The sequence below is a fragment of the Cajanus cajan genome, chromosome 4 (genome assembly GCF_000230855.2).
Source record: "Cajanus cajan strain Asha chromosome 4, NIPB_CcT2T_4, whole genome shotgun sequence".
Taxonomy (NCBI): Eukaryota; Viridiplantae; Streptophyta; class Magnoliopsida; order Fabales; family Fabaceae; genus Cajanus; species Cajanus cajan.
In genome coordinates, this window is record NC_138520.1 from 79,232,459 (window position 1) to 79,257,017 (window position 24,559).

Consider the following 24,559-nt stretch of genomic DNA (forward strand, 5'->3'; position numbering starts at 1 on the left):
TGTTAATTTTATTTTAATATATTATATAGGCTATTTTTTTGGTACCCTTCTGAAAATAGAACCTTGACAGTTGACTATCATTACTGTTGGATTGAACAAAATTTAAATAACACTAAATATTATATTTATTAAAAATCATATTTTGTTTCTTAACTATTTGAATGGAATAAATTTAAATAACACTTTACACTTACTATTATTATAGGGGATCAACATTGCGTTTTGTTCTTTTGTTCTTAGTGGGACCGATTTTGTGGATCACCTCCTAAGGTCCCTAATTATCAACTTCCTTTTGTCTCTATGGTAAACCATCATTGTCCAAAATATGTATTTATTATGCTATTAATTTGACCATTAAAAAATTACATAAGATAGTATCTTTAATTTTTCATATACTTTTCCTAATTTAATAATGATACACTGTTATTATTAAAAAAAATTGACACAACCAATTAATCAAAATTCATAATTTATGTAACTTTTAAAATAATTATTATAAAACTATTTTATATTATTGATACTTCATTGTTTAACTCTATATTTTATTTGTACATTTTTTTACACATGTCAAAAATACACTCTTAAATTAAAAAAAAAAAGATTTTATTGTGAAAAATAATTTTGCATTGATATAAGATAGGTTTTCTTTTTGACTTATGTAGTCAAAAAAGGGGTATGTGAGGTTGCTTTTGAATTTAATAGAAGAAAGTGGTGTACACAAAGTTATGCTCTCCTTTACTCTAAATGGTTAACATCCCCTTTCAGCCGCGTAACGTGCTTTCCCTTTTCTTTTCCGCTGTTTTTTCACTTTACTTTTTATTTCTTCATTTCAGGTTCTCTCTTAATGGGGCAAAATTCCACATCCAAAAGATGTTGGACCATCATACAATATGCTTAATTAATTATTTTTGTATAATAGTAAAATGTATAACAATTTCCTCAATGATTAATATATGTTAACTATTCTTTTTAATAGAATCTCTCCTCTTTGTCATATTATTTTTTATCTACATTATTTAAATATGATATTCTATTTAAAATGATTGAGTTTAAGTCTCAATCGAACAATTGACTTATTAGTAAAAAAAAAATTATTAGTTTTACACAAGTAATAACTAATATATAAATAATATTATTCTTGCTAATTTTTTTTTTCTTTTCGCGCCACTTATTTTATTACATACTCTTTTTAAATATGATTTTTTTATGTTAGCATTTTTTATTTTTGACGTCAAAATTTTTATTGATAAAGAAGATTTTATAGTCTAAAATTAAATAAAATTTATTCAATAATTAAAAGTAAAAATTTGAAGAAAAAAATACTTAATTTTTTTAATATTTATTTATTACGAGGATAATTAAATTTGGATATAAAATTCATGGAAATAATCCAAATTTTTAGGATTTGGCGACTTGTGTGCCGTGATAGAATGATAGTGGAGACTCAATTCCCAATGCCAGATCTGAATCTAAATTAAAATAGTTTTAAGAGTCAAAACAGTTATTGAATGAGGGAAAAAAACACTAATATATTCACTCGTAGTAGTAAATCATTATCGAAGATGAGCATTAAAATTAGTTTATGATATTATAAATTTGTTAAACAATATAAACACACTTTCCTGAACAATATGTCACAGCATGAATGGTCATAGCCTCTTCCGCAAGTTGAAAGGGCCCAAACATGATTTGTCTCTCTCAGGCCCAGATAGGCCCAACCAAGCCTTGAATCATAAGTTAATAACCATGCTACTTCCATTCAAAAGTCACTTCTTTTTTAGTTTTATTTATCTCTTATCTCTAAATGTTATTTATTTCATCTAATAACTTTTACAACCAGGTACTTTCAAGTTTAAATGTTACTTTTTTCGTATCAGTTACACTGAATGCTACATCTTTATTGAGTGATGAGTAAAATTTTATTTTCCTTAAAATTATATTTTTTTGCAATAAAAGGAAAGTAAATTTTTAAATGTAATAGTTTATTAAATTATTCTAATGGATTAGTCCAATAATAATATAAATTACTTAAAAATAATGCATAATTAAACTGATGGTAAATGTCACATTACTTTTTGTGATAATCAAAGTCTACTAACACACTATAATCAAGTTTTATATTTTCATAAAATATTAAATCTATAAAATAATATAGAGTAAATCAAAATCCCATCTGTCTTATTGACTCCAGCTTTAGAGAATGGCGTATTATAAAGAATGATTGTATTATTATTTTTAAACAATAACGCAACTCATTATAATTTATAGAGAAATTATAATTAAATTATTTTTTCTTGGGTCTTTAATATAATTATCACTTTATTTAATATAAAATGTTTTAAAAACTTATACTTTTTAAAGTTTTTTTATTATCAACAAATCAATTTTCCTTAGATATTTTTTAAATTTGTATATTTCAATATCTCAATTATAAACTCATGCGATGCACGAGATAATGTTACAGTTATGACTTACCACCTTTCTTTCTTAGAATAGTTATATAATTTGTGAGTTATGCAATAATTAAGAAGGTTTTACATCTCTGGTTCGAGCATAAGTTTCTTATGGCATGACACTACCATAAAAATAAATGTCCCCTTGTTATATATATTTGCCAATCCACATGACATAATGCCCATCCAAGCCCAAAACAGATTATTCCGACAAATTCTATAATTACAACTATTTTAAGAAAAACTATTAATATTCTCGAATTTTAAATATGTAATTATATTAATTTAATACATAAAAATTTGTTTTATTATTTATAAAATCTTTTATTGTATTGGATTCAAACAGAATTATATCTATAATATATAATATATATATATATATATATATATATATATTATAAAAGCTTAAATAATACTAGTATAATTTATATCAATTATTATACTATTTAATAATTTTATAATAAATGTGATTTTTTTAAAATTTGTCGTTAAATTAAATATTTCTTATTCTAAAATTATATATACAAAATTTTATATTAATATAAAATAATTTAATATCTCATTCTTATAATCAAAATATTAAACAATGTAATAATTAGTAAAATTTATATATTTACATGAATTTATAAATATACCTCAAATGTTTAAAATACACAAGTTTAACAAATATATAAGAAAATTTGATTTGTTGATAGTATAAAAATATAATATTAAGATGATTTTACATTTTAAAAAAATAACTATTACATATTAATATAGTGATAAGAGTTAAAGTAATATATACAAAATTTAAATTCAAATTCTTTTACTATCATTATAATATTTTACTGATAAAAGAATATCTAAATAAAAGCTTTATATATATCTAATCAAAATTAACATATAATTAAGAGAAACTTTACGGCATCCTCCACCAAATCAAACTGCATGTTTAATTTGGTGTAACATTTACTTTCTCTGAAATCATATATAAATAATAAAAAAGTACTTAATTTTTTTTTACTTAAATATAAATAAATTCTAACTAACTTAATTTTATTCAATATTATCATTTCAAAAATACTTTTTGAATTAAATATAATTACTGTTCCTTATAAATATTATTAAGAATAGCTTAAAAAAAATATTTAATTTTTAAATAAAATTAAATAAACTTAACAACTTTCTTCGATATGTATAAATTTATGTATTTTTCTTATATATGAGATCAGAAAGAGGGTTACTTAGAAACATTTTTGTGTGAATTTTTATAAAAAGTGTATTCTTAACTCAAATGTAAACGAATTTTTCTTTCCCAAAATCTCTCCTTCTCTCTCGTGCTTAAATACATGAACATATTTAGTTATTGACCTAAACCCTAAATCCAATACATAACTATACCAAAACACTTAATTGTAATGTTTAGCACTTCACGTGGCATAATAGGCATCCAAAAACCTAGCAGGTAGTTCCACCAATGATTCCTTCCTAATCCTAATTTATTTTTTTCATCACAGCGCTTTCCATTGCGTGCCTTCTGCTGTGTTATTTTCTCTACTAAAATATTAACACCAAGATTCTTCCCTCATTCACACACACACAACACAAACAAAAACATAGGATGATCCTCTTCTATAATATCTATCCATAAATACTAGACTTATCTCAGAAGCACACTTTGCAAGTTCACAAAAGTCAACAACACAAAGCAAAACATCTCACCTCAAAGTTGATGATGATGATGACCACTCCATGCCTCAAAATCTTCTCAATTCTCTTCCTAGCCTCTCTCTTCTACATCCTCATTGCCTCCTCTTTCTTCACCTCACCTCATCTCCACCAACATTTGCACTTGCACCTGCAACCACCCTTTGAGTTGTGTCCAAGTAACTACACCAACCATTGTCCATGTCAAGACCCCAGAAGACAGAAACGTTTTCCCAAAGCCAAATTGTTCCGCAAAGAGCGTCACTGTCCCAAAACCAGTGAGAGGCTGAGGTGCCTCGTTCCAACCCCATTGGGGTACAAAACCACGTTTCCTTGGCCTCAGAGTAAGGACAGTGCATGGTTCAGCAACGTGCCTTTTCCCAAGCTTGTGGAGTATAAGAAGTCGCAGAACTGGGTTAGGTTGGAGGGTGAGCGTTTTGTGTTTCCCGGTGGTGGCACTTCGTTTCCGGAAGGAGTTAAGGCTTATGTTGATGCTCTAAACCATCTTCTTCCTGTGCCTTTGGAATCTGGGGATGTTAGAACCGTTCTTGATGTTGGTTGTGGGGTGAGCTTGGTTTAGCTATGTTCTATCTTTCCTTCTCTTCTCTTCTCTTTCTTTGAACTGTTTCAGTGCCTTATCTTTATTTTTTTTCTTGTCCTTTCCCGTTTGGCCTGTTATCATTGTGAAAAATAAAGTTGGTCATTCGTCCTTTTTTAGCTTGCAGACTTAGCGGTCAATGCAATTGCAAATGACCATTTGAGGAGTTTCTCGTGGAAGAAAAACAGAGAGGCTTTTTAGGATGTCTTTTGTTAAATAGCTTAATTAAGTATTCGATAAATAAGCTCTTATAAGATGAAAGCTTATGTATAATGAAGAGTTTTTTTTTTCTCCAGCCACAAGCTAGTATTCCTGACCCAATACTAATGGCTGAGAAACTAATCTCATTTGCAGCACTGAAATTCCTATCCACCCAAAGTATTTTTACACATACAACAGATATCCAACATGGATTTGTTGCTACATAAATCTTCGCCACAACTTTTAGTTTATTAAAACAACTTAAAAAAAAAATAAAGAAAAAACAAAAAAAAAACCCCTTGGACTGCCTTCTTTTTAGAGTTTAATTAGTATGTACTATCAGTATATTTTTTTACTGATATAACTTTTAAGATTAACTAATATAAAAATCAATAACCATATTAACAATTTGTGATTAAATGACGGTATAAAATATTTTTTACTATCCGTGCATATATTGTTATTATTCTTCTTTATGTAATTGTATGGACTCTGGGTTGCCATGTCTCCCTTAGACTACACTTTGTTTGATTAAAGTTCCCCTTCTGCAACCGAGAACCTAGGATTTGATTGTCCTTTCATGTTGTTGCATAATTGTAGGTTGCAAGCTTTGGAGCTTCTCTGATGGACTATGATATCTTGACAATGTCAATTGCACCAAGTGATGAACACGATGCTCAAGTACAGTTTGCCTTAGAAAGGGGACTTCCAGCAATGCTTGGCGTACTAAGCACTCATAGACTAACATTCCCCTCAAGATCATTTGATATGGCTCATTGCTCTAGATGCCTCGTCCCATGGACTGCTTATGGTATTACTTTAATCACTTTAATCTCTTCACTACATCACCTATTGACATCTCAATTAATGAGGTGCAGTATTTATAACTATTGCACATTTTTTTACTTAATTGATTTTAAAATGAACTAAGATGGTAATACAGATACCCCCATGTGGTTTATATTATATAAATATAAATCAGTTGGGAACTTCATTTAATGCCACAATCAAGTGTTTCAATATAAGAAACAACTCTCGGCTTCATTTAATGTCACAAATTTATTCAGCATATTCATTGTAGAGAACTTGGTTTCAACTTATGATTCTACTATTTGATATTTGCTTAATTTTTTAAAGATGGGCTTTACCTAAGGGAAATTGACCGGGTTTTGCGTCCTGGTGGATTTTGGGTACTGTCTGGGCCACCCATAAATTGGAAGGTAAACTACAATGCGTGGCAAACAGAGCCTCAGGTGTTGGAAAAGGAGCAAAATGTTTTAGAAGACCTTGCCATGCAACTGTGCTGGGAAAAAGTTGCTGAGAGAGACAACATTGCTGTCTGGCAAAAACCCATAGATCATAGTAGCTGCATACAGAAGCTGAAGACTTTGCCATCCCCCACGTTCTGCAACTCATCTGACCCTGACGCTGGATGGTATTTTTCTTTATTTTAATTAGGTTTAATAGTCATGCATTATTTGTACTCTGTATAGAAAGTTTTACATTGTTAATTACTCAAAAGTTATAACTGTTAAAGTACTTATCATAAAAGTCAACAAATATCTTATATATAATGGTTTCTGATTGAATGATGGTGTAACTTTTTTCCCATTTTAAATTACCATTGTTGTTAAAAAAGTAGATTACATGATTTTAACTCCTGTAAAAAGAGGACTTAGAAGGACATTAGAAAAAGTTGTTAAAAGGGATACTATATTTCTAGAGAGTTGGTCTTTAACTGAGGTGAATGGCATCATGTGATTTGTTTTTTCATAATCTGTTTATAGTCTAGATCATTTTCCCTTGTATTATATTCATGTTTCATAGGTATAAACTATTCAACAGGTATACCAAAATGACTGCATGCATTTTTCCTCTTCCAGACGTGAAATATGTCCATAATACATCTGGTGGTGTTCTTGAGAAATGGCCTATGAGGTTGAACACTGTTCCACCAAGGGTTAGAAATGAAAATAATGATGGCTTGACACTCCAAACCTATATTGAAGATAATCGGACATGGAAAAGGAGAGTGTCCAATTATGGGGTCATGCTTAATTCCCTCTCTTCAGGTAAATATAGAAATGTTATGGATATGAATGCTGGCTTTGGAGGATTTGCGGCTGCAATGGTTAAATATCCTGTTTGGGTCATGAATGTTGTTCCATTTGATGCAAAATACAACAATCTTGGCATTATCTATGAACGAGGCCTTATAGGAACATACATGGATTGGTATGCACAGCTTCTCATCTTTACTTTCTCCTTTTTAACTTCTGAAAAATCTTTTCAATTTTGGTTTTATTTTTACTTTCTGCTTTAAAAATATCTATACTGGTCTGATTTGCTATAAGGTTTTGAAGATGTAAAGTAAATTGGAGTAAAGTTAAAATAAAATGCATTTACTTTGTGATGTGGCATGATTACTAATGTGTGATATATATTTAATAATAAGCTACAAAGACTTCTAAACTAAATTGGATTTTTCTGTTTTTATTTCATTTCCCTCTTTTTCTTCAATCTAAAGTTACTTGCATATTGTCCTTTCAATCCTTTAGTATCTCCCAATTTGGACATCTCGACAGGTGATTCGTTTTTACTATGCATATACTTGGTCTTTGTCTGCATTTGAGTATGTAATTTTGAGGTTGAAATAATGAAGGAACAACATTTCCTTGGTTACAGGTGTGAGCCCTTCTCGACATACCCACGAACATATGACTTGATACATGCTAGTGGTATATTCACCATGTACAAGGACAAGTAAGCTTAATCATACCAGTATACATTATTTTCTTATCAATGCTTTTAGATGATCAAGATTAAAAAATAAAGGTTAAAATATTTTTTTAGTTTTTATATGTTATACTTTTATTTATTTTACCTTTTAATCTATATAATTTAAAATATTTTTTTTTAGTTTTTATATATTTTTCAATCATTTTTAATCTATATAGTTTAAGATAGATCTTTTTAAGTCTTTTTAATTTTTTAATCCTTTTAATTCTTGTTATTAATTTTTTTTAATGTTGTCTTTTTAAATTAATGTGTCAGAAGTATTAATTCAATTTTGTGTCAATATATATTGTATGTTGAATTTATTTTGTAAGAGTTATTTTAAATTGGATTTTTTGATGTTTCATATCTTTTTTATATCTTTACTTGTGATGTTAAATGTCCTTTTTTGCCCTCATAAAATTAAAGACATCTATCATGCTAACACAAAATACGTACACAACGTTAAAAATTTTAAAAAAATTAAAAAATTATAAGTATATAAACTAAAAAATCTATCTAAAACTATAAAAATTTTAAAAAATTGAATAAAATAAATATAGGAACTAAAAATATTATTTTAAACTATAAAATTTAAAAGATAAAATAAGTAAAAACATACGAACTAAAAAAGTATTTTAATAAAAATAAATAAATGAACATGACTTTTTAAGTAGTTATATGTCTTGTAGTTAACTTTTCATTTTGATTATTAATATATAAATATGTGATCTAGATTTACAATTCTTTCTTGCATTCTTAAATGATAAGTGTTTTTTATGTATGTAATATATATAGCTATTTATGTTATATTAATATATAATAATGCTTCTTGTAGGTGTGATATTAGTGATATTGTTGTGGAGATACATCGCATTCTTCGTCCCAAAGGAACTGTTATCATTAGAGATGAGGAAGATGTAATTCTTAAAGTAAAAGAAATTACTGATAAAATAAGATGGAAAGGAGTACTAGTGGCTGGTCATGAGGATGGAGCTTTTCATTCAGAAAAGATTATGATTATTAATACCGACTGAATTTATTACAATGTTTATATTTGGATAGTTCAATTTTGCTGTCTCATTATTTATGCAGTTTTTAATATATTTTTTTTAAATGATACACGTTACAATAATTTGTGTAATATTATAAAATAATATTATACAAAATATTGTATAAATATTATTTATTCACTTTTCTTAAAGGTAGAGAAAGATACATGGATGAAAGGGAAACTAAATCTTGTTTGTCGTCATCTTAGTTGAGTTTTAAAGTTCACTAAGTTGATTAGTTGATTGAACAAAATACTTTGGCTGTTTTTAAATTTTTTGCATTAAATTTGATTTTGATGATCAAAAAAATTATAAAAAAAATGTTCTTTTATAGAAGATAGTTGATTATCAAACAAAGAGGATTACGAGATATAAGCCAAACAATTAGTGAACTAATAGGTGGGGTGTCGAAGAAGAAAAAAAATGGAAAAAAATAAAAAAAGAAAATGATTGATACGGTACTTCATCTCTTCATTTGTATTAGATTTAATTACTTTTTTTTTTTTCACTCATATCTTACTATTTTACAATTTTTATTATTTAATTTTTTAAGTTTTACATATTTTGTTGTTGTATTAGTAGACCATCTAGAATGAAGTTTGAAGACATTTTCACCGGTGAATCACTTAATAGACAAAACTTTAAATACTTTGATAGTTGTTTTTATAAGGTGTTTTATTACTATGATTAGTAAAAGAAAAAAAATATTAGTCTTGTGTTATACACATATAGTCTTATATTTTATTTGTTTTTATTAAAAATATAAGTCTTTGATTGTCTTAAATGTATAATTGAATTATTACTAGAAATTTCTATTAGATTTTTTCATCATGAAAAAAATAGTATCAAGGAGGTACAACTACTCATACAATAAAGACAATGGAATTTTTTATCGCTTAAATTAACAAATACCGATAGAAAACATTCGACATAAATAAATAGAAATGTATTCTCTATATATAAGTTAAAATAATTATCTTAGTCTTTTAATATATATTTTTTATTTATAAATTTTGATAAATTAAATTTTAATGGCTTTTTTATTATAAAAATAATGATATATATTTTTGGCATAAAAATATGAATATTAAAAAAAGCACTAATATTTTATTCTAAACATTTTATAAATTAACTATTTATTATATAATTAAATTTATAATAAATTATATATATAAATAAATATTATATTAAGGCAGAAATAGTTGAAGAGTGATGAGGGTATAGTATGATTCACTAATCGCTGTCGAGTCCAGGTGCTACTTCCTCTCTCTGCTACTGCTTCTGTTGGTTAGGGTTTAGGGTTTTGGTTGCTTATTCTTCTCTACCCATAATACTAAGCAACAATGAAGAGGAAGTTGGCAGAAGAGGCTTCTTCAACTTGGCAACCACTGCACGATTGCGTGCACCACGTCTCGTATCCAGATGGTTACGTCCACCCTTCTTCTCCTCCCAATCGAACTCAGGCGGAACCTGCCAAGACCTTTCCCTTCACTCTCGACCCCTTTCAGTCTCAGGCTATTACTTGTCTCGAAAACGGCGAGTCCGTCATGGTGTCTGCACACACTTCTGCTGGGAAAACCGTGGTGGCGTTGTATGCAATTGCTATGTCCCTCCGAAACGGCCAGCGCGTCATCTACACTTCCCCTATCAAGGCTCTCAGCAACCAGAAGTATAGGGAATTCAAGGAGGAGTTCTCTGACGTCGGTTTGATGACCGGAGACGTCACAATTGATCCCAATGCTTCTTGCTTGGTAGGTATGCCCTTCCCGAGGCACTCCTCGAATGTCTTTTAGAACCTTATGCCACTCTGCTCTTTTTAGCTTCCTTCGTAATGAGTCATGTCTTGTCTCGAAACTCAAATATGTTTGATTCAGGTCATGACTACAGAAATCTGGCGTAGCATGCAGTACAAAGGGTCTGAGATCACCAGGGAGGTGGCTTGGATTGTTTTTGATGAGGTGCATTACATGCGTGATCGTGAGAGAGGCGTGGTTTGGGAAGAGAGCATTGTTTTGTCGCCCAAGAATTCGCGCTTCGTCTTTCTCTCTGCCACTGTCCCTAATGCCAAGGAATTCGCTGATTGGGTGGCAAAGGTCGTTCATTGATTCAGTTGCTCTTTATTACCTTAAATTTGTGGGGTGTGGGTAGAAGGGAGGGATTATTATTTGCTGCTACCGCTGCTCTAATGCTTTAGCTTACTTGCAGGTTCACCAACAACCTTGTCATGTCGTTTATACTGATTACCGACCAACTCCCCTTCAGCATTATATTTTCCCTTCTGGAGGTGATGGTCTATTTTTGGTTGTGGATGAAAGGGGAAAGTTTCGTGAAGACAGTTTTCAGAAAGCTTTGAATGCTCTTGTTCCTGCCACTGAGGGTGATAAGAAAAAAGAAAATGGAAAGCGGCAAAAGGGTTTGGTGCTGGGTCGAGCTGGTGAAGAAAGTGATATATTCAAGATGGTGAAAATGATCATTCAGCGTCAATATGATCCTGTGATACTGTTCAGCTTTAGCAAAAGGGAGTGTGAGCTTCTTGCAATGCAGGTAACGTCCAAATGGCTGCTTATTGTTAAAAGTATCTATTTATTTTCATTCATTCTTTCGTGTATGATATTGTATCTGTAATGCTATTTGTTGTTTCCGTAGATGGCAAAAATGGATCTTAATGGGGACAATGAGAAGGACAACATAGAACAAATATTTTGTAGTGCTATGGACATGCTTTCAGACGATGATAAGAAACTGCCCCAGGCAAGATACTTCCTTAACTTTGGTTCCCCCTCCCTCCTCACTCTGCTTTTGCAGATTACTGAGTTTTAGTGCTTCTTGTTTCTCAAATTATTCTACAAAATAAGTAGTGGTTCTTATTGATTTAACTTAAGTTCCTTCTTATTTGGGGAGGAAAGATTTGAAGCCAAACTCAATTTCCATGTCAGTTCTGTTGCACCCTACTATTGAAGAAAACAAGAATTCCACAGAACTAGTGGTGGGGTTAAGATTTATTGGGCTTGGGTTATTAGGAAACTTTACCTAATCTCCGCTGGACAAGCTTTGCTGTAGTTGTGTTTCAAAATTCAACCATTTTATTTCTCATTTATGATATCGGATTATATTTCAATTTAAGCATTTTAATTTTGGCTTCCCTTTGGTGCTCTGATCATGGTTGTTTCAAGGATATATCCCTTTGTAGTTGCACTTTCCTCCCTGAGAATTTGGTCTTTGACTGAGCTCAATGGTGTCATGTGGTCCATGTAGTTGAACTCACCTAGTAGGATAAGACTTGTTGTTGTAGTTGTGCTTTCTTCCTTTTTATCTGTTAAAAAAAATGTGTTCTATCAAAAGAATATATTGGACAATGATGTTCCTAAATTTAAGATCATATATTCAGATTGTGCATACTGCATAGTGTGGATAAATTGTTGATTCAAATCAAAAAGATGTAAATCTATCTATACATACCTGCGCTAAAAGCAATGTAACATTGTAACCTGTTTCCAGCTTTCTTTTCAAACCTTATATATTGTATCAAAGCCTCCTATGACCAAGTGGCCAGTGTTCAGTCCTTAACCCCTGTTCCTATAATTAAACTGCAATTTCTGTTTTCTCAACAGAACAAAGAAGTATGCCAGGGTGAGGATGTGATATCCCTACATCCTCAAGAGTGAAGAACAGAAAAAAATGAAAACAGAAGAAAATAAAACAAAGGAAGCAATGAAGTCAGGGGCAACATTGCCAGTAAATCAGCTCCTTCCCTTTCTGAAATTGGATATGACAACACACTTGAAATAATCATCTTCTGAGCACCTAGGAGAAGCTAAGAACACAATTCAATACTAAATTAAATTTCAGTGCAAGGATATTGTTCCCTTTTTGGTCCTTTCTTCAGTTCTAACCAAAAGCACCAAAAAAGGCAAAGATTTCATGTTGTCAAAAAAATACCTTCTTGGTTTTGCCAAAATAGCTAGAAGTAGAACTGCTCAAAGGTAGGCAGACTTGTCTAGTGCTCATGGAAAATCCAGAAAGGGTTACTTCACAAAAAGGTGTCAGTGCTTTAGCATGTTTGGTTATGCTTTCAAAAACTCTCAAAATAAGTGATTATTTCTTCAAAAAGAAGTTGAACCAAACACACACCTAGTCTGTAGCAAATTGTTGTTTCAGTCCTGTTAAAACTGCTGTCCAGACAGTGCCACTGCCTTGGAGCTTTGGACTTCTATCTTGATAGTTTTATCAAGAAGGATATTTTTCTGGTTAGGGAAGTGAGGATCTGGTGAAGTGTTTAAGAACAAATTCAGAAGAGTCCAGGCCCTGAGATATTGTCCGGGCAAGCAGACAAGTGTTGGACTCGAGTAAAGATTGTAACTCATCTACCTCTTGCTACTGAAATGAATATTCCTATTTGAATGAGATTATTGAAAATTGTTTTTGGGGGAACTATGCTGATAGTAGAAAGATTGTGTAGTCGGGGAAAGCCTCTAGCAACAGACATTGCCTGCATTGGAATCCTCCCAAAACTTGTTTCAATTGTTTGACCTTTAAGCTTGTCATATCTTAATGCTATTGCATTGATTTCTGACTAACTGTCTAGAAATACTCTGATTTGTTTTAGTTGCATTTGTGACACTTTTAAGGTGACTTTTATTTTGTTGATTTTTTTTTTCAGGTTTCCAACATGCTGCCCTTGCTGAAACGTGGAATAGGAGTACATCACTCTGGTTTACTCCCAATTCTAAAGGAAGTGATTGAGATATTATTTCAAGAAGGGCTAATCAAGGTATGTGGAAAGAAATCATGAGAAAAGATACTTCTTCTGATCTGTATATAAGCCGTGAACCTGTGATGTGTCTGGATGCTCACACCTTTGTTAAAAGTATAAATTACTTACCACCCCTATGTTAACATGCTGGTAAAGGAGTTTATTAGCAATAATAATTGGTTAGTTAGTGGCAATTATAGCAATTTGCTTGCAGGAGTCATATTCAATCCACCCCTATATTATATAAATCCGAGGCCCCACTTAAAACAGAGCATTTTTTAGAATTATTGTTTTTCTCATTGAGCTATTTTATTACTTTAAAATCTCATTAGTCAGGGGTTCCTTGTCTTCTTTTTTGCTCAATCATTTTGTTCTTATTTTTTAACCTACTGAGATTACTATTATATTTTTGGAGCAAATATATCTCATAATATTATCTTAATACTGACACAGTTAACAATCCTTATTGATTGAAGTTATAAATTCTTGCAATTCAAACTACTGAAATATTTTTCTTTAGTGTTTGTTTGCCACAGAGACATTCAGCATTGGTTTGAACATGCCTGCAAAAACTGTCGTTTTCACAAATGTCCGGAAATTTGATGGGGACAAGTTTAGGTGGATTTCCAGCGGAGAGTATATTCAAATGAGTGGTCGTGCTGGTCGACGTGGCATTGATGAACGTGGAATATGTATCCTCATGGTTGATGAGAAGATGGAGCCTTCTACTGCTAAAAATATGGTTAAAGGGGCAGCTGATAGTTTAAATAGGTAAAATGTTGGTTTAATTTGATTTTGAAGAGTTTCATATCATACAAGGTTTTGCTAGATTATGGTTGACTTGCCATTTTGTTAGAGACTTGGGGAGTCTTAATGATTGTGAAACTTTGCAAACATAATTCTTCTTGACATTCTTGACTATCCAGTATTTATTAGTGGCACAGCTCTTTTGGTGTTTCTGGTTAATACTGGATTTGAGTAAAGTTTTGATGTTTACTTTGTTCTTATTGTTTATTTCCTTCTCTTTTTTAAGGAGAGTCTCATATCCTCCAAATTCTTTGTAATCATCTTCTCTTCTGTATTGAAGATTTTTTTCTTACATAAAACAAATTATGTTTGTTTTATGCATTTTTAAATAAATGCAGGGAAATTCTAAATCATTGCTGATGTCTTATATTTTGTTAATCATTTATTTTCATGTTATTCAGACCTTGCTCTGAATTATATCTAGAGAGTTTTTTTTTATAAGCTTTTACTGATATTCAAAATAATTAAAATAATAACACTTAAAGTTATAGATGAAAAACTAAAATTATGGAAACATACCTAAATATCTGACACTGTATTGTAGATGCCAAGATTTACTCTTCACTGACAGCTTATAGAGTGACTTTCTTTGGTAAATGAAACTATGTGTAGTGTAATATAGGTTTTATCAGGAATTGGGAAATCATACATGTGAGTATCTGATTGGTGATGATAATGTAACTTGTGACATAATAAACGATCCCATAAGGGAGACTGTTCAAAATCTAATGCATGATAACGTGATAGCTGTCTTATGCTGGGTTGGCTTTCGATAGTATGATGATATTCATCCTCCAAAAGAAATATGTTCTCTGTTTTTCATATTGTAGCTTGCATAAATAAATTGTTATCTCTGTTACATAATTTACATTTGCCTTCCCCTTGCATTTCAGTGCCTTTCATTTAAGCTACAACATGATTTTGAACCAAATGCGGTGTGAAGATGGTGATCCTGAAAATTTGCTCCGTAATTCTTTTTTTCAGTTCCAAGCTGATCGTGCCATTCCTGATCTTGAGGTTTGTTTAAATTTATGAAGGCTAAAAATGAGTAGTTTGATTTTTGGGAGGGGGGAGGGGAATCTATAATTGGATGAACGCAGACCATTTTCTATCTCTATAATCTTATGCACCCTAGGATGTGATGTGATGTGATACATGGTTCTCCAAAAGCCCTTGTCAAAAAAAAAGTGAGCTATACACCATGAACAAATGAGCTTCTCATCTTAAAGATAAGGGGTTTCTGTGATAGCAATCTGTGTAGTATATTCCTTTGCTATTGTTCTTTAAACCTATCAGAGTTAAGCTTTTAGATTGAGTTGATATAAGTCTGTTTTTGTTAAGCTTATTGATTGAATTGATCCCTGATGTTGATTAAGTCCTTGACCTGGTATCTTGGTGGCCTCTTTGATCAAATGGTCAGAGCTTTATCCTTGCCTCCTCCAATCTTGATAGCGCTTGCTTTGTCCATGCTTCATATCTGAAGAGCTATTGTGAAATTGCATGATTGTAAACCCTCTATGTTAAGTTGCTTCTCGGAATTTCTATAAAAATAAATTTTCCTTGTATTGTTGATTTGGAAATTATATCAAGAAAGGTATAATTTTTCTTTCTTTTTTCTTTTTTGCATATACAGAAACAAATAAAGGCTCTTGAAGAAGAGAGGGAATCAATTGTTATTGAAGAAGAAAACAGTCTGAAGGATTATTTCAATCTACTGGAGCAGCATAAAAGTTTGAATAAGGAGGTTCGTGACATTGTGCTATCTCCAAGGCACTGTTTACCTTTTTTACAGCCTGGGAGGCTTGTTTCTATTGAATGCCCTTCAAGTGATGAAGACTTGCCCCCCATTTTTATTGAGGACCAGTTGACTTGGGGGTTGGTCATTAACTTTGATAGGGTTAAGAGTGCTTCTGAAGGTGAGAACACTTGATTGCTTCTGGTGATTTATAAATAATTTTGTGTATTAAATTTTTAGTTTCTTTATAAAAAATGTCAACAAAAATTTCAGATGATACAAGAATAAAACCAGAAGACGCATCTTACAATGTTGATGTTCTTACAAGATGTGTGGTGAGGAAAGATAAAATTGGAAAAAAATCTATTAAGATTGTTCCTCTGAAAGAAATTGGAGAACCTATAGTGGTTTCAGTTCCTCTCTCTCAGGTAAAGTCTTCTAAACTGTTAAATGATGTAATATATCTGCAAAGTTGGGACTCCATTTTGATATTCAACAGAATATGATTTTTCCAAGTCTGTTATGGGGTTTAGTTATGTTTGACAAACAAGAATGTCAGAGAAATGGATAATGGAAGAAACGTGAGATAGAGAGATCATAATGTTTCATCAATGACTTGGAATAGAAATCTCTATGGTAAACAGAATCAGATTACAGCAAAGGCCAAATTAGCTCATCTTTCACAACAATAAAAACCAATGAAGAGAAAAACCATTAAACTGCCCCACCTTATTTGTACTCTAGTAGTAGCACTTTCAGAACAATGTGAATGCAGAATGGATCATACCCCTATATAAGAAGTGGAATAACAATGACATGTAAAATTTCCAGAAACTTCTATGGGCTTCCTTAGCTTCAGTAAATTATGCAGTTCATGATGCCTAACTACCAGCCACCACCCCTGTGACTCCACGTGTCACAGCTGTAACCACAACTCAACTTTTTTATGCAGAGAGGAGTGCCTATTACTCATAATGTTTCAGTTCAAAACTGATCTTATACCTCTAATAACAATACTGGGACACTTTCTGTGACTTTTATGCCATTCACTTCTTGGGTTGCATTAAACATAGCCAGTTTCTCTCAGCCAACAGAAGTTTCCTATTTAATTAGTAGTTTAACAGTGCATTTTATTCTTGAATATTTCTTATTGGGTATGTTTGAAAGTGGAGTTTTGGGGGAAGCTGAAAGGCGGACAATTTTTTGTGTTATACTGAAAGAGTTATATAATAAAAATAAACACAATTAGGACAGTAACTTTGTGTTGTTCTATCATTTTACTTGCACTATAAATAAATATATCATAACAAACCACACATTTGACAGTAGATTCTTAAGTTTTATTTTTTAGCTCCTTTGAAGCTCACATAGGATTTATATTAAGTATTTGTGATCTGATATTGAAGGCTCTATTCAATCTGTTAAAATGTTGATTTTGATGGAATTGTATAGGTCTTTTAAGTTCAATGATGATTGGTAATTGTTTTTGTTTAACTCAGATCAATACAATAAGTAGTCTGCGTCTATATATACCAAAGGATCTTTTGCCATTGGAAGCTCGAGAAAACACACTGAAGAAAGTGTTGGAAACTTTCTCTAGATTTGGTGAGAAAGGATTGCCACTTCTAGATCCTGAAGAAGACATGAAAGTATTGTGCTCATCTATTTATTCATATTTTCCTTTTGAATCTTTCCTTTTTACAGTCACCATTTTGATTATTTTTTTATCAGATTCAAAGCAGCTCATATAAAAAAGCATCTCGTAGGATAGAGGCTTTAGAGAGCCTATTTGAAAAGCATGAAATTGCAAAGTCACCACTTATAAAGCAGAAGTTGAAAGTTTTACAGAGGAAGCAAGAATTGACTGCAAAGATAAAGTCTGTTAAGAAAACATTAAGATCTTCTTCTGCTTTAGCTTTCAAGGATGAACTTAAGGCTAGAAAAAGGGTTCTTCGGAGGCTTGGGTAATGAATCTTCTTTAGTTCATCTGTTCTTTCCCCCATCCCTTTTTTTTTTATGTTTCACAAGACCTTGAAGTTTTGACTTGGATAACTATTCTTGTTCTGTTTTGAGCTGCTATATATCATAAGTTTCTACCTACGTAATCCTGAAAGGAATTAATTGTTTCCTTGAAATATCATCTTAGATTTTGTGCACAAATGCGTCAAAATACTGTTTGGTCCTTTTCCTTTGTCATTTTGAAGTTCTATCTGCCTTTGTTATGGTGGATTAGTCATCCTCTACTTTTGTGTTTTCTTTATTTTTTCTAATATCATTTTACTTTTCCTTCCTAAAGAAGTGCAGCAGAGTGGATGTTTAAATCGGTACATAATGGTTTACTGTTTTTTTGTTTGTACTTTTTTTTTGCTTTAACCCCCATTAAGTTAAAGAGATCAAATCATCTTTATATCCACTGTTCCATGTGTTTGGTGTCAGAATACTCTTATGCAGTTTTCAGAACCATCTAATAGATCTTAATCAACTAGAACCAACATTTGATGTCCAATTTGTGGATTTATCAAAATTTTTTATGGCTTTTGTATATTCTTTCTATCAGATAATTTCAGTGGCCCCAGTTGATTGACTTTTGTTGATGGAAATAATATTCACGTCAGATCTTCATTGCAGATATGCTACAAGTGACAATGTGGTGGAATTAAAGGGGAAGGTTGCTAGTGAAATTAGTAGTGCAGATGAATTGACCCTAACAGAACTCATGTTCAATGGTGTCTTAAAGGACATAAAGGTGGAGGAGATGGTTTCTCTCCTTTCTTGTTTTGTCTGGCAAGAAAAAATTCATGATGCTGCCAAACCACGGGAAGAACTTGATCTGCTTTTTATGCAATTACAAGACACGGCTAGAAGAGTGGCCCAACTTCAGCTGGAGTGCAAGGTAATGACAGAATACCGATTCATTGGATATCTGGCATCTAACTGCACATATTGTGTTGAAAGTTTATTTTGGGAAAATGTTGGTCAACTCCTCTTGTTCTCTTAGGTCATCCTCGACCTCATCATCACTATCCTTCAGGTGTATGCTTTCCAAACCACTTATGTCCACAAAATCTGATCTAAAATCTGACATTTCATTTAAAATTTACAAAATCACCCTCCTAACTGCAGCATATTTAACTAACGAATCATTTTTCATGTCTTTGCCGTTCTATATACACCCTGCATTAATTATTATAAATCATTTTAAACTAATTCATATAGATTAAGTTTGTTTAAATTAGTTAATAGTCTTGATTCTTGACTTTTTTTAAAAAAATCTAAACTTTCCAAAATTACCTTTATTTAAAAATGCATCAATTCTATTAATGTCTCTCTCCACCTTAATTATCTTTCTAATATACCATTAATTTCAATATACTAGTAACTATCGATATAGTCCATTGCTTGGAAAAGTGAAATAACTTGGAGGAAAGAGTAGAGTAATTAAAAATGATGTAATTAGAGATTAAGGCTAGGCTTGGAAAAAAAAATTGCTTCATAGATTTTAAAAAGTGACTTACATGGAGGATAGACTAAAGTTTTGAGAATGTGACTTAAAAGGAATAGGAGTACATTCTTTTTGCCCTACTTAGTGTCCAATTGATTTCATTTCCTTGAAGCCCGTAGAGTTTGCTCAACCTAGAGCCTTTTTCAGTTTATCTGTTCGTTTTCCGTAGCTTTTTGAAGTGTCTTCATTATTTTAGTTGTACAATGCATTAACGAGTTCTTTTTTCTTTCATCTACTTAATCAGGTGCAAGTTGATGTTGAGAGTTTTGTTAAGTCGTTTAGGCCTGACATTATGGAGGCTGTGTATGCGTGGGCGAAAGGTTCAAAGTTCTATGAGATCATGGAAATCACACAAGTCTTTGAAGGTAGCTTGATCAGAGCAATTAGACGACTTGAGGAAGTTCTTCAACAATTAATAGAAGCAGCAAAGTCAATTGGGGAAACTCAACTTGAGGCAAAGTTTGAAGAAGCCGTGTCCAAAATCAAAAGGGACATTGTATTTGCAGCTTCCCTTTATTTGTAGTTCCTCATAGAAATTATTTATTTACATAGTTATGATAGCGGAGAATCATGTGGAATTGAGCCATCTACGTGATATCACCCCTGCTTCTGACCTTGGTTTTGATCTGCACTAACACCTAGAAACATGTAAAATCATTGTATTGGATAAAATTCTCAACGAGTTTATTATATGCTGGATTTTTGCTCCTTTTTTCGTGAAAATGAAATAGAGAAAGAGACTTAGAGAGAGTACTATGAAGTGTTCTATAGTTATGAGTGAAGTTGATCAAGAAATCAACCTTTGAATTAGATATTGCTTGAGCTTTTTATGGGGTATAGAGCCATGTAAAACATTTAAATGAGCGATTCATTTTAGATGATAAAATAAATAATTTCACTCGTCTATGACAAAATTAAGGATCTAGTTTCTAAGGAATTGCACTTTAGAAAATAAAATGTAATAATAATTATTTATTAAAAAATTAGTAGTTATATTATAATTAATTTTAAATTTTATTACAAGTATTTGTTTTTATCAAAAGCTTAATTGTTGATTTTACAATCAAAATAATTATGAGTTCACTTTTATTTTTTAAATCATACTTTTTCACTTTAAAAGAGTCAAATTTAAAAATTAAAAATCAAAATTATGTGTACATGTATAAAAAAAAATATTATGAATGTATTTAAATATTAATTGTTGATATTCTCGGAACAAGATTACTTCATTGACTTTTGAAAAATTAAATCTTTAAGGTAATGGATTAGGAGTTAAGTGAATTTCTCAATCGTTTGATTAAATATTAGTGTTTTACCTTTTCGGTGGAAGTTAACATGCTCTATGTGGAGGGCATGATTTATCATGGATTTGTATGGATTTAAAAAAGGTTCTTTTGTTTGGTAAAGATGATTTTAAATTGATTTAAGTGGAATAGTTGTGGGTTCCACGGTGAAAACAAATACTCTCTAGAAAGGGGTCATTTGCATCAAATTGTTATTTGAGTTCATTTGCATTTACAAAATTAGTCTTTGTTATTTCGTTTGTATTGAAAAGGTGATTTTTGCTATAACAGAGCATTTCTCTTCTGAAGGAGAAGATCTGTGCGTGAAGGCAAGCTCCAGAGAATCTGCATCTTTATTCTCACTTAATTTCATTCTACTAAACTACAAATTCCACATTATTCTACTCTAATTTTTTTTTTATTTTTTATACTTCCAAAGATTAATAATATCTCTAGTTTACCAACATGGTTAGTTGGTAGAAAATTGTGTTCTTCATTTAGTGTATAAAGTGTTCAATGTTATAGATTTTGTTTGAAGAGGTAAAATTTACCTTATCTTACGCCTTAAACTGAATTAACTTTCGACTATAGGTTGAGAAATAGTGTAAATAAAAAAATATAGATATTTTTGCATTTTTTTTATTCTATTTTTCTTCCTCTATTTTAATATATAAACTGTTATTTTATTATATAAATCATATATAACTAAAACTTATCCTAAATTATACATATGATACTTAAAAATATAAATTATATTTAAATTTGTATAAAAAAATATTTTAAAATATTAATTATATTTTAAACATAAGATAAATAATTAATATTGCAACATAAATATATTTTTAATTATTGTTAATTTATTTTAAAAATATTAAAATTTAATCCATTAATAAATATGATAAAAATTAAACTAGATAAAAAAATAGAAAAAATTTCTAAAACAAATACTCTCATCGATAAATAATCTCTATGACAATTTTACATAAAAATAATCTTTCATGTTTAATATATATATATATATATATATATGCTGATTTAAGTCATAAAAATATATAATTAATAAAAAAATTAAACTAGATAATTCCTAAAAATATTTTCATCAAAGGGAATTACAAAAACTTAACAATTTAAATAATATTTTCGAATGAAATTATAAATTTATGTTCCATGATCATCTCCTCTTATAATAATAATCTTAATATTAAATATGATGAGTTATAGGAAGAGAGAAAAAAATAATAATAATCTTAATAGTAAATATGATGAGTTATAGGAAGAGAGAGAAAATTTTGTTGAGAGATAAAATATTTATTTCAATAAATTTCATTTCAAATAAATTAATCTTTGACTATTAATGATAGTGATAGCATATAAAATTTTTCTAAATTAAATTAAAGGAAACGTTTGATACATTGAATGTTTTTACATTTTTAGAAAACTTAAATCGAAAATTTTAATTTTTCATATTTAATAGCTATTTTAAAAATAGATTTTTAGTTTCACGAGAAATTTTTTTATCCTACTTTTCCAAAAAAAAAAAATATTGAATTAAAGTGAAAATTTTATGTATATAAAAAAATTACGATATCTCTTTTTGAAATAAAAAATATCCCTTTCTCTTTCTTATTTTTTTTCTCCCTCTTTCTTGATCTTTCTTACTCACTCCCCCACTCTTTGTCTCCCTCGTTCTTTCTCTTTCTATTTTTTTCTCCTTTTCTTTCTTACTCTTTGGCCCTCTCACCCGCACCCCTCCCCCCCCCCCCCTCCCTCCCTCTCCCTCCCATATATTTTTTTCTCTATTTTTTTTTGTATTTCATTATTTATTAAACTCGTCAATTTTAATAATATCATTAAAGTCTATTTTGTTTTTATATTTTAATAGTACTTGTTAACACTTATTTATTTTAATTTTTATTTGAATGAAATAAAATAATATTTTTTTTAATTATAATTATTTTTTTATTTTTTTATTTTTTGTTGAATTCTATATTTAAATAATTTTAATAAAATTTCAACTTTTAAAAATAGTTTAATGTCATATTTGCAATAAAAGTTGAGAAAATAAATATATCTAATGAATTTATTTTAATAAAGAATATATTTATAAAAAGATATTTATATACCCTATGAAAATCTTTAATTTCTGAAAATCCTGTATGGATATTTTCAAAAAAAAAATTGAGTAACTAGACCTAATTTAACTATTATCAAGAATCATGATTGATTCATGGGTATGAAAAAAAAAATTCCCCTATCAAATACCCTCTAAATATAATAATTATTATTCATGACAAATGTTTTTTCATATAAATCAATTTAATAAAAAAAATATGAGAGACATAAAAAGAGAGGAAAAAAGAAATAAGAGATAAAGTGACAAAGATAGGAGAAAGAGAAGATAAATGAGTGAAAATTGATATAATAAAGGTGAAACAAAAGAGAAAAATATGTATACATTATTTTAATTTATTTTTAAATTTTATATTCAAATAAAATATTTCAATACAAAATATTTTAAATTCACAATAAAAATAAATTATTCTCTTAAATTTTTCCATCTAAATTATTATTGAACGCTACAATTAAGTTTCAAAATGTTTATGCGAGAGAAAAATGTATATCATTATTGGACAATTATTTACAAGAAAAGTCAATCATACACAGTATTCAATTTGTATTCTTTGTAAATATTTATGTATGATTTTTTTAAAATACCAAAGTGATATTTTATTATTTCAAAACATAATCCCGAGGAAGCACAATCTGTACACGAGGATTTAACAAATACAAATCTAGATTGTGTTTTTCTTATATCACATCTCACCAATAACTCAAAATAACTTGTGTTTTGTCATTCACAATGTGTCATGCATGTTAAATTTGACCATCTCTCAAAATAAAGCATGTCATTTGTGTCCATGACTGAGTCACACTCTGAATTTATATATCGTACATAATAAACCTGCAACCCCACGCACCAATTATGTCGTTATAATATAATACCACACATTCATACTATATACTAGGAACATCTTCCCCATCACACTACACTAACAAAAAAAAAAAAAAAAAAACAGAAAGTATAAAAAAAAAATAATAATAAATAAATAAACCTAGAGAGTTTCGAATACCAACTTGAAAAAGACTGTTTGAGTTCACATTTTGCTTGAGACATTGTCATGCCTACAACTTAGTTCCACCATCTTACTAGTGTTCCAAATTTTAGAATCAAGTTGAACTGAACATTTATAATCTAAGCTAAATCATTCAAAATCACATTAAAATATCAACAAACAAAATATTACGTAAACATTGACATTTAATTTTTAAAATTAATAATAAATCTACAATATATTGAGTTTAAAATCATTTTAAATAACTCATGTCAGATAAATATTTTATATTTTAAGTTCAATTTTCTTCACTACTTTTGGGAAAAAATATTGAAACTAATCTTTTCACAGTAAAATCGATTTTAATCAACTTAATTTTATAAAATCAATTTTAAAAATACTTGCCCAAACACATTCCAAAACTTTAACTTGAAAATCCAGCCTTTTGAATTCTGAATCTAAAATTAAGTTTAATAAATTTTAAATAACTTTAGATACTCAATTTACTACTTCGCTTTTAAAATAACTTTTTTATATAAATCACTTCATCTTAATATCAATTTTACAGAAAACAAATTCATTATAAACAATTTATTCAAAA

The 24,559-nt window shown here is 29.8% G+C and overlaps 2 protein-coding genes across 3 annotated transcripts; both read left to right on the plus strand.

The window, feature by feature from the left end:
• Positions 1-3,891: 3,891 nt before the first annotated feature.
• On the plus strand, positions 3,892-8,835 carry LOC109802576 (S-adenosyl-L-methionine-dependent methyltransferases superfamily protein). Its single transcript, XM_020363994.3, has 6 exons — positions 3,892-4,704; positions 5,539-5,749; positions 6,076-6,373; positions 6,784-7,173; positions 7,624-7,701; positions 8,552-8,835. The coding sequence occupies exons 1-6, from the start codon at positions 4,165-4,167 to the stop codon at positions 8,748-8,750; spliced, it is 1,716 nt and encodes a 571-aa protein (XP_020219583.1). The 5' UTR covers positions 3,892-4,164; the 3' UTR covers positions 8,751-8,835.
• A 1,132-nt stretch (positions 8,836-9,967) lies between these two features.
• MTR4 (RNA helicase, ATP-dependent, SK12/DOB1 protein) lies at positions 9,968-20,271 on the plus strand. Of its 2 annotated transcripts, none has more exons than XM_020363106.3 (13): positions 9,968-10,516; positions 10,640-10,858; positions 10,971-11,309; positions 11,412-11,516; positions 13,426-13,536; positions 14,039-14,289; positions 15,219-15,342; positions 15,959-16,241; positions 16,334-16,488; positions 17,560-17,709; positions 17,792-18,024; positions 18,689-18,953; positions 19,807-20,271. In XM_020363106.3, the coding sequence occupies exons 1-13, from the start codon at positions 10,109-10,111 to the stop codon at positions 20,083-20,085; spliced, it is 2,922 nt and encodes a 973-aa protein (XP_020218695.1). In that variant the 5' UTR covers positions 9,968-10,108; the 3' UTR covers positions 20,086-20,271. The 2 variants fall into 2 exon arrangements, with proteins under 2 accessions (XP_020218695.1, XP_020218696.1); XM_020363107.3 differs by having other exon boundaries at positions 10,383-10,520.
• The last annotated feature ends 4,288 nt before the right edge of the window (positions 20,272-24,559 follow it).

Excerpts from the sequence above, each read along its gene's own strand:
- MTR4 (XM_020363106.3), top strand. The coding sequence starts at position 10,109 with ATGAAGAGGAAGTTGGCAGAAGAGGCTTCTTCAACTTGGCAACCACTG. Across the intron at positions 10,517-10,639 it reads ATCCCAATGCTTCTTGCTTG|GTCATGACTACAGAAATCTG; the intron begins GTAGGTATGCCC and ends TGTTTGATTCAG. Across the intron at positions 11,517-13,425 it reads ATGATAAGAAACTGCCCCAG|GTTTCCAACATGCTGCCCTT; the intron begins GCAAGATACTTC and ends TTTTTTTTTCAG.
- LOC109802576 (XM_020363994.3), top strand. The coding sequence starts at position 4,165 with ATGATGATGATGACCACTCCATGCCTCAAAATCTTCTCAATTCTCTTC. Across the intron at positions 5,750-6,075 it reads CGTCCCATGGACTGCTTATG|ATGGGCTTTACCTAAGGGAA; the intron begins GTATTACTTTAA and ends AATTTTTTAAAG. Across the intron at positions 6,374-6,783 it reads TCTGACCCTGACGCTGGATG|GTATACCAAAATGACTGCAT; the intron begins GTATTTTTCTTT and ends ACTATTCAACAG.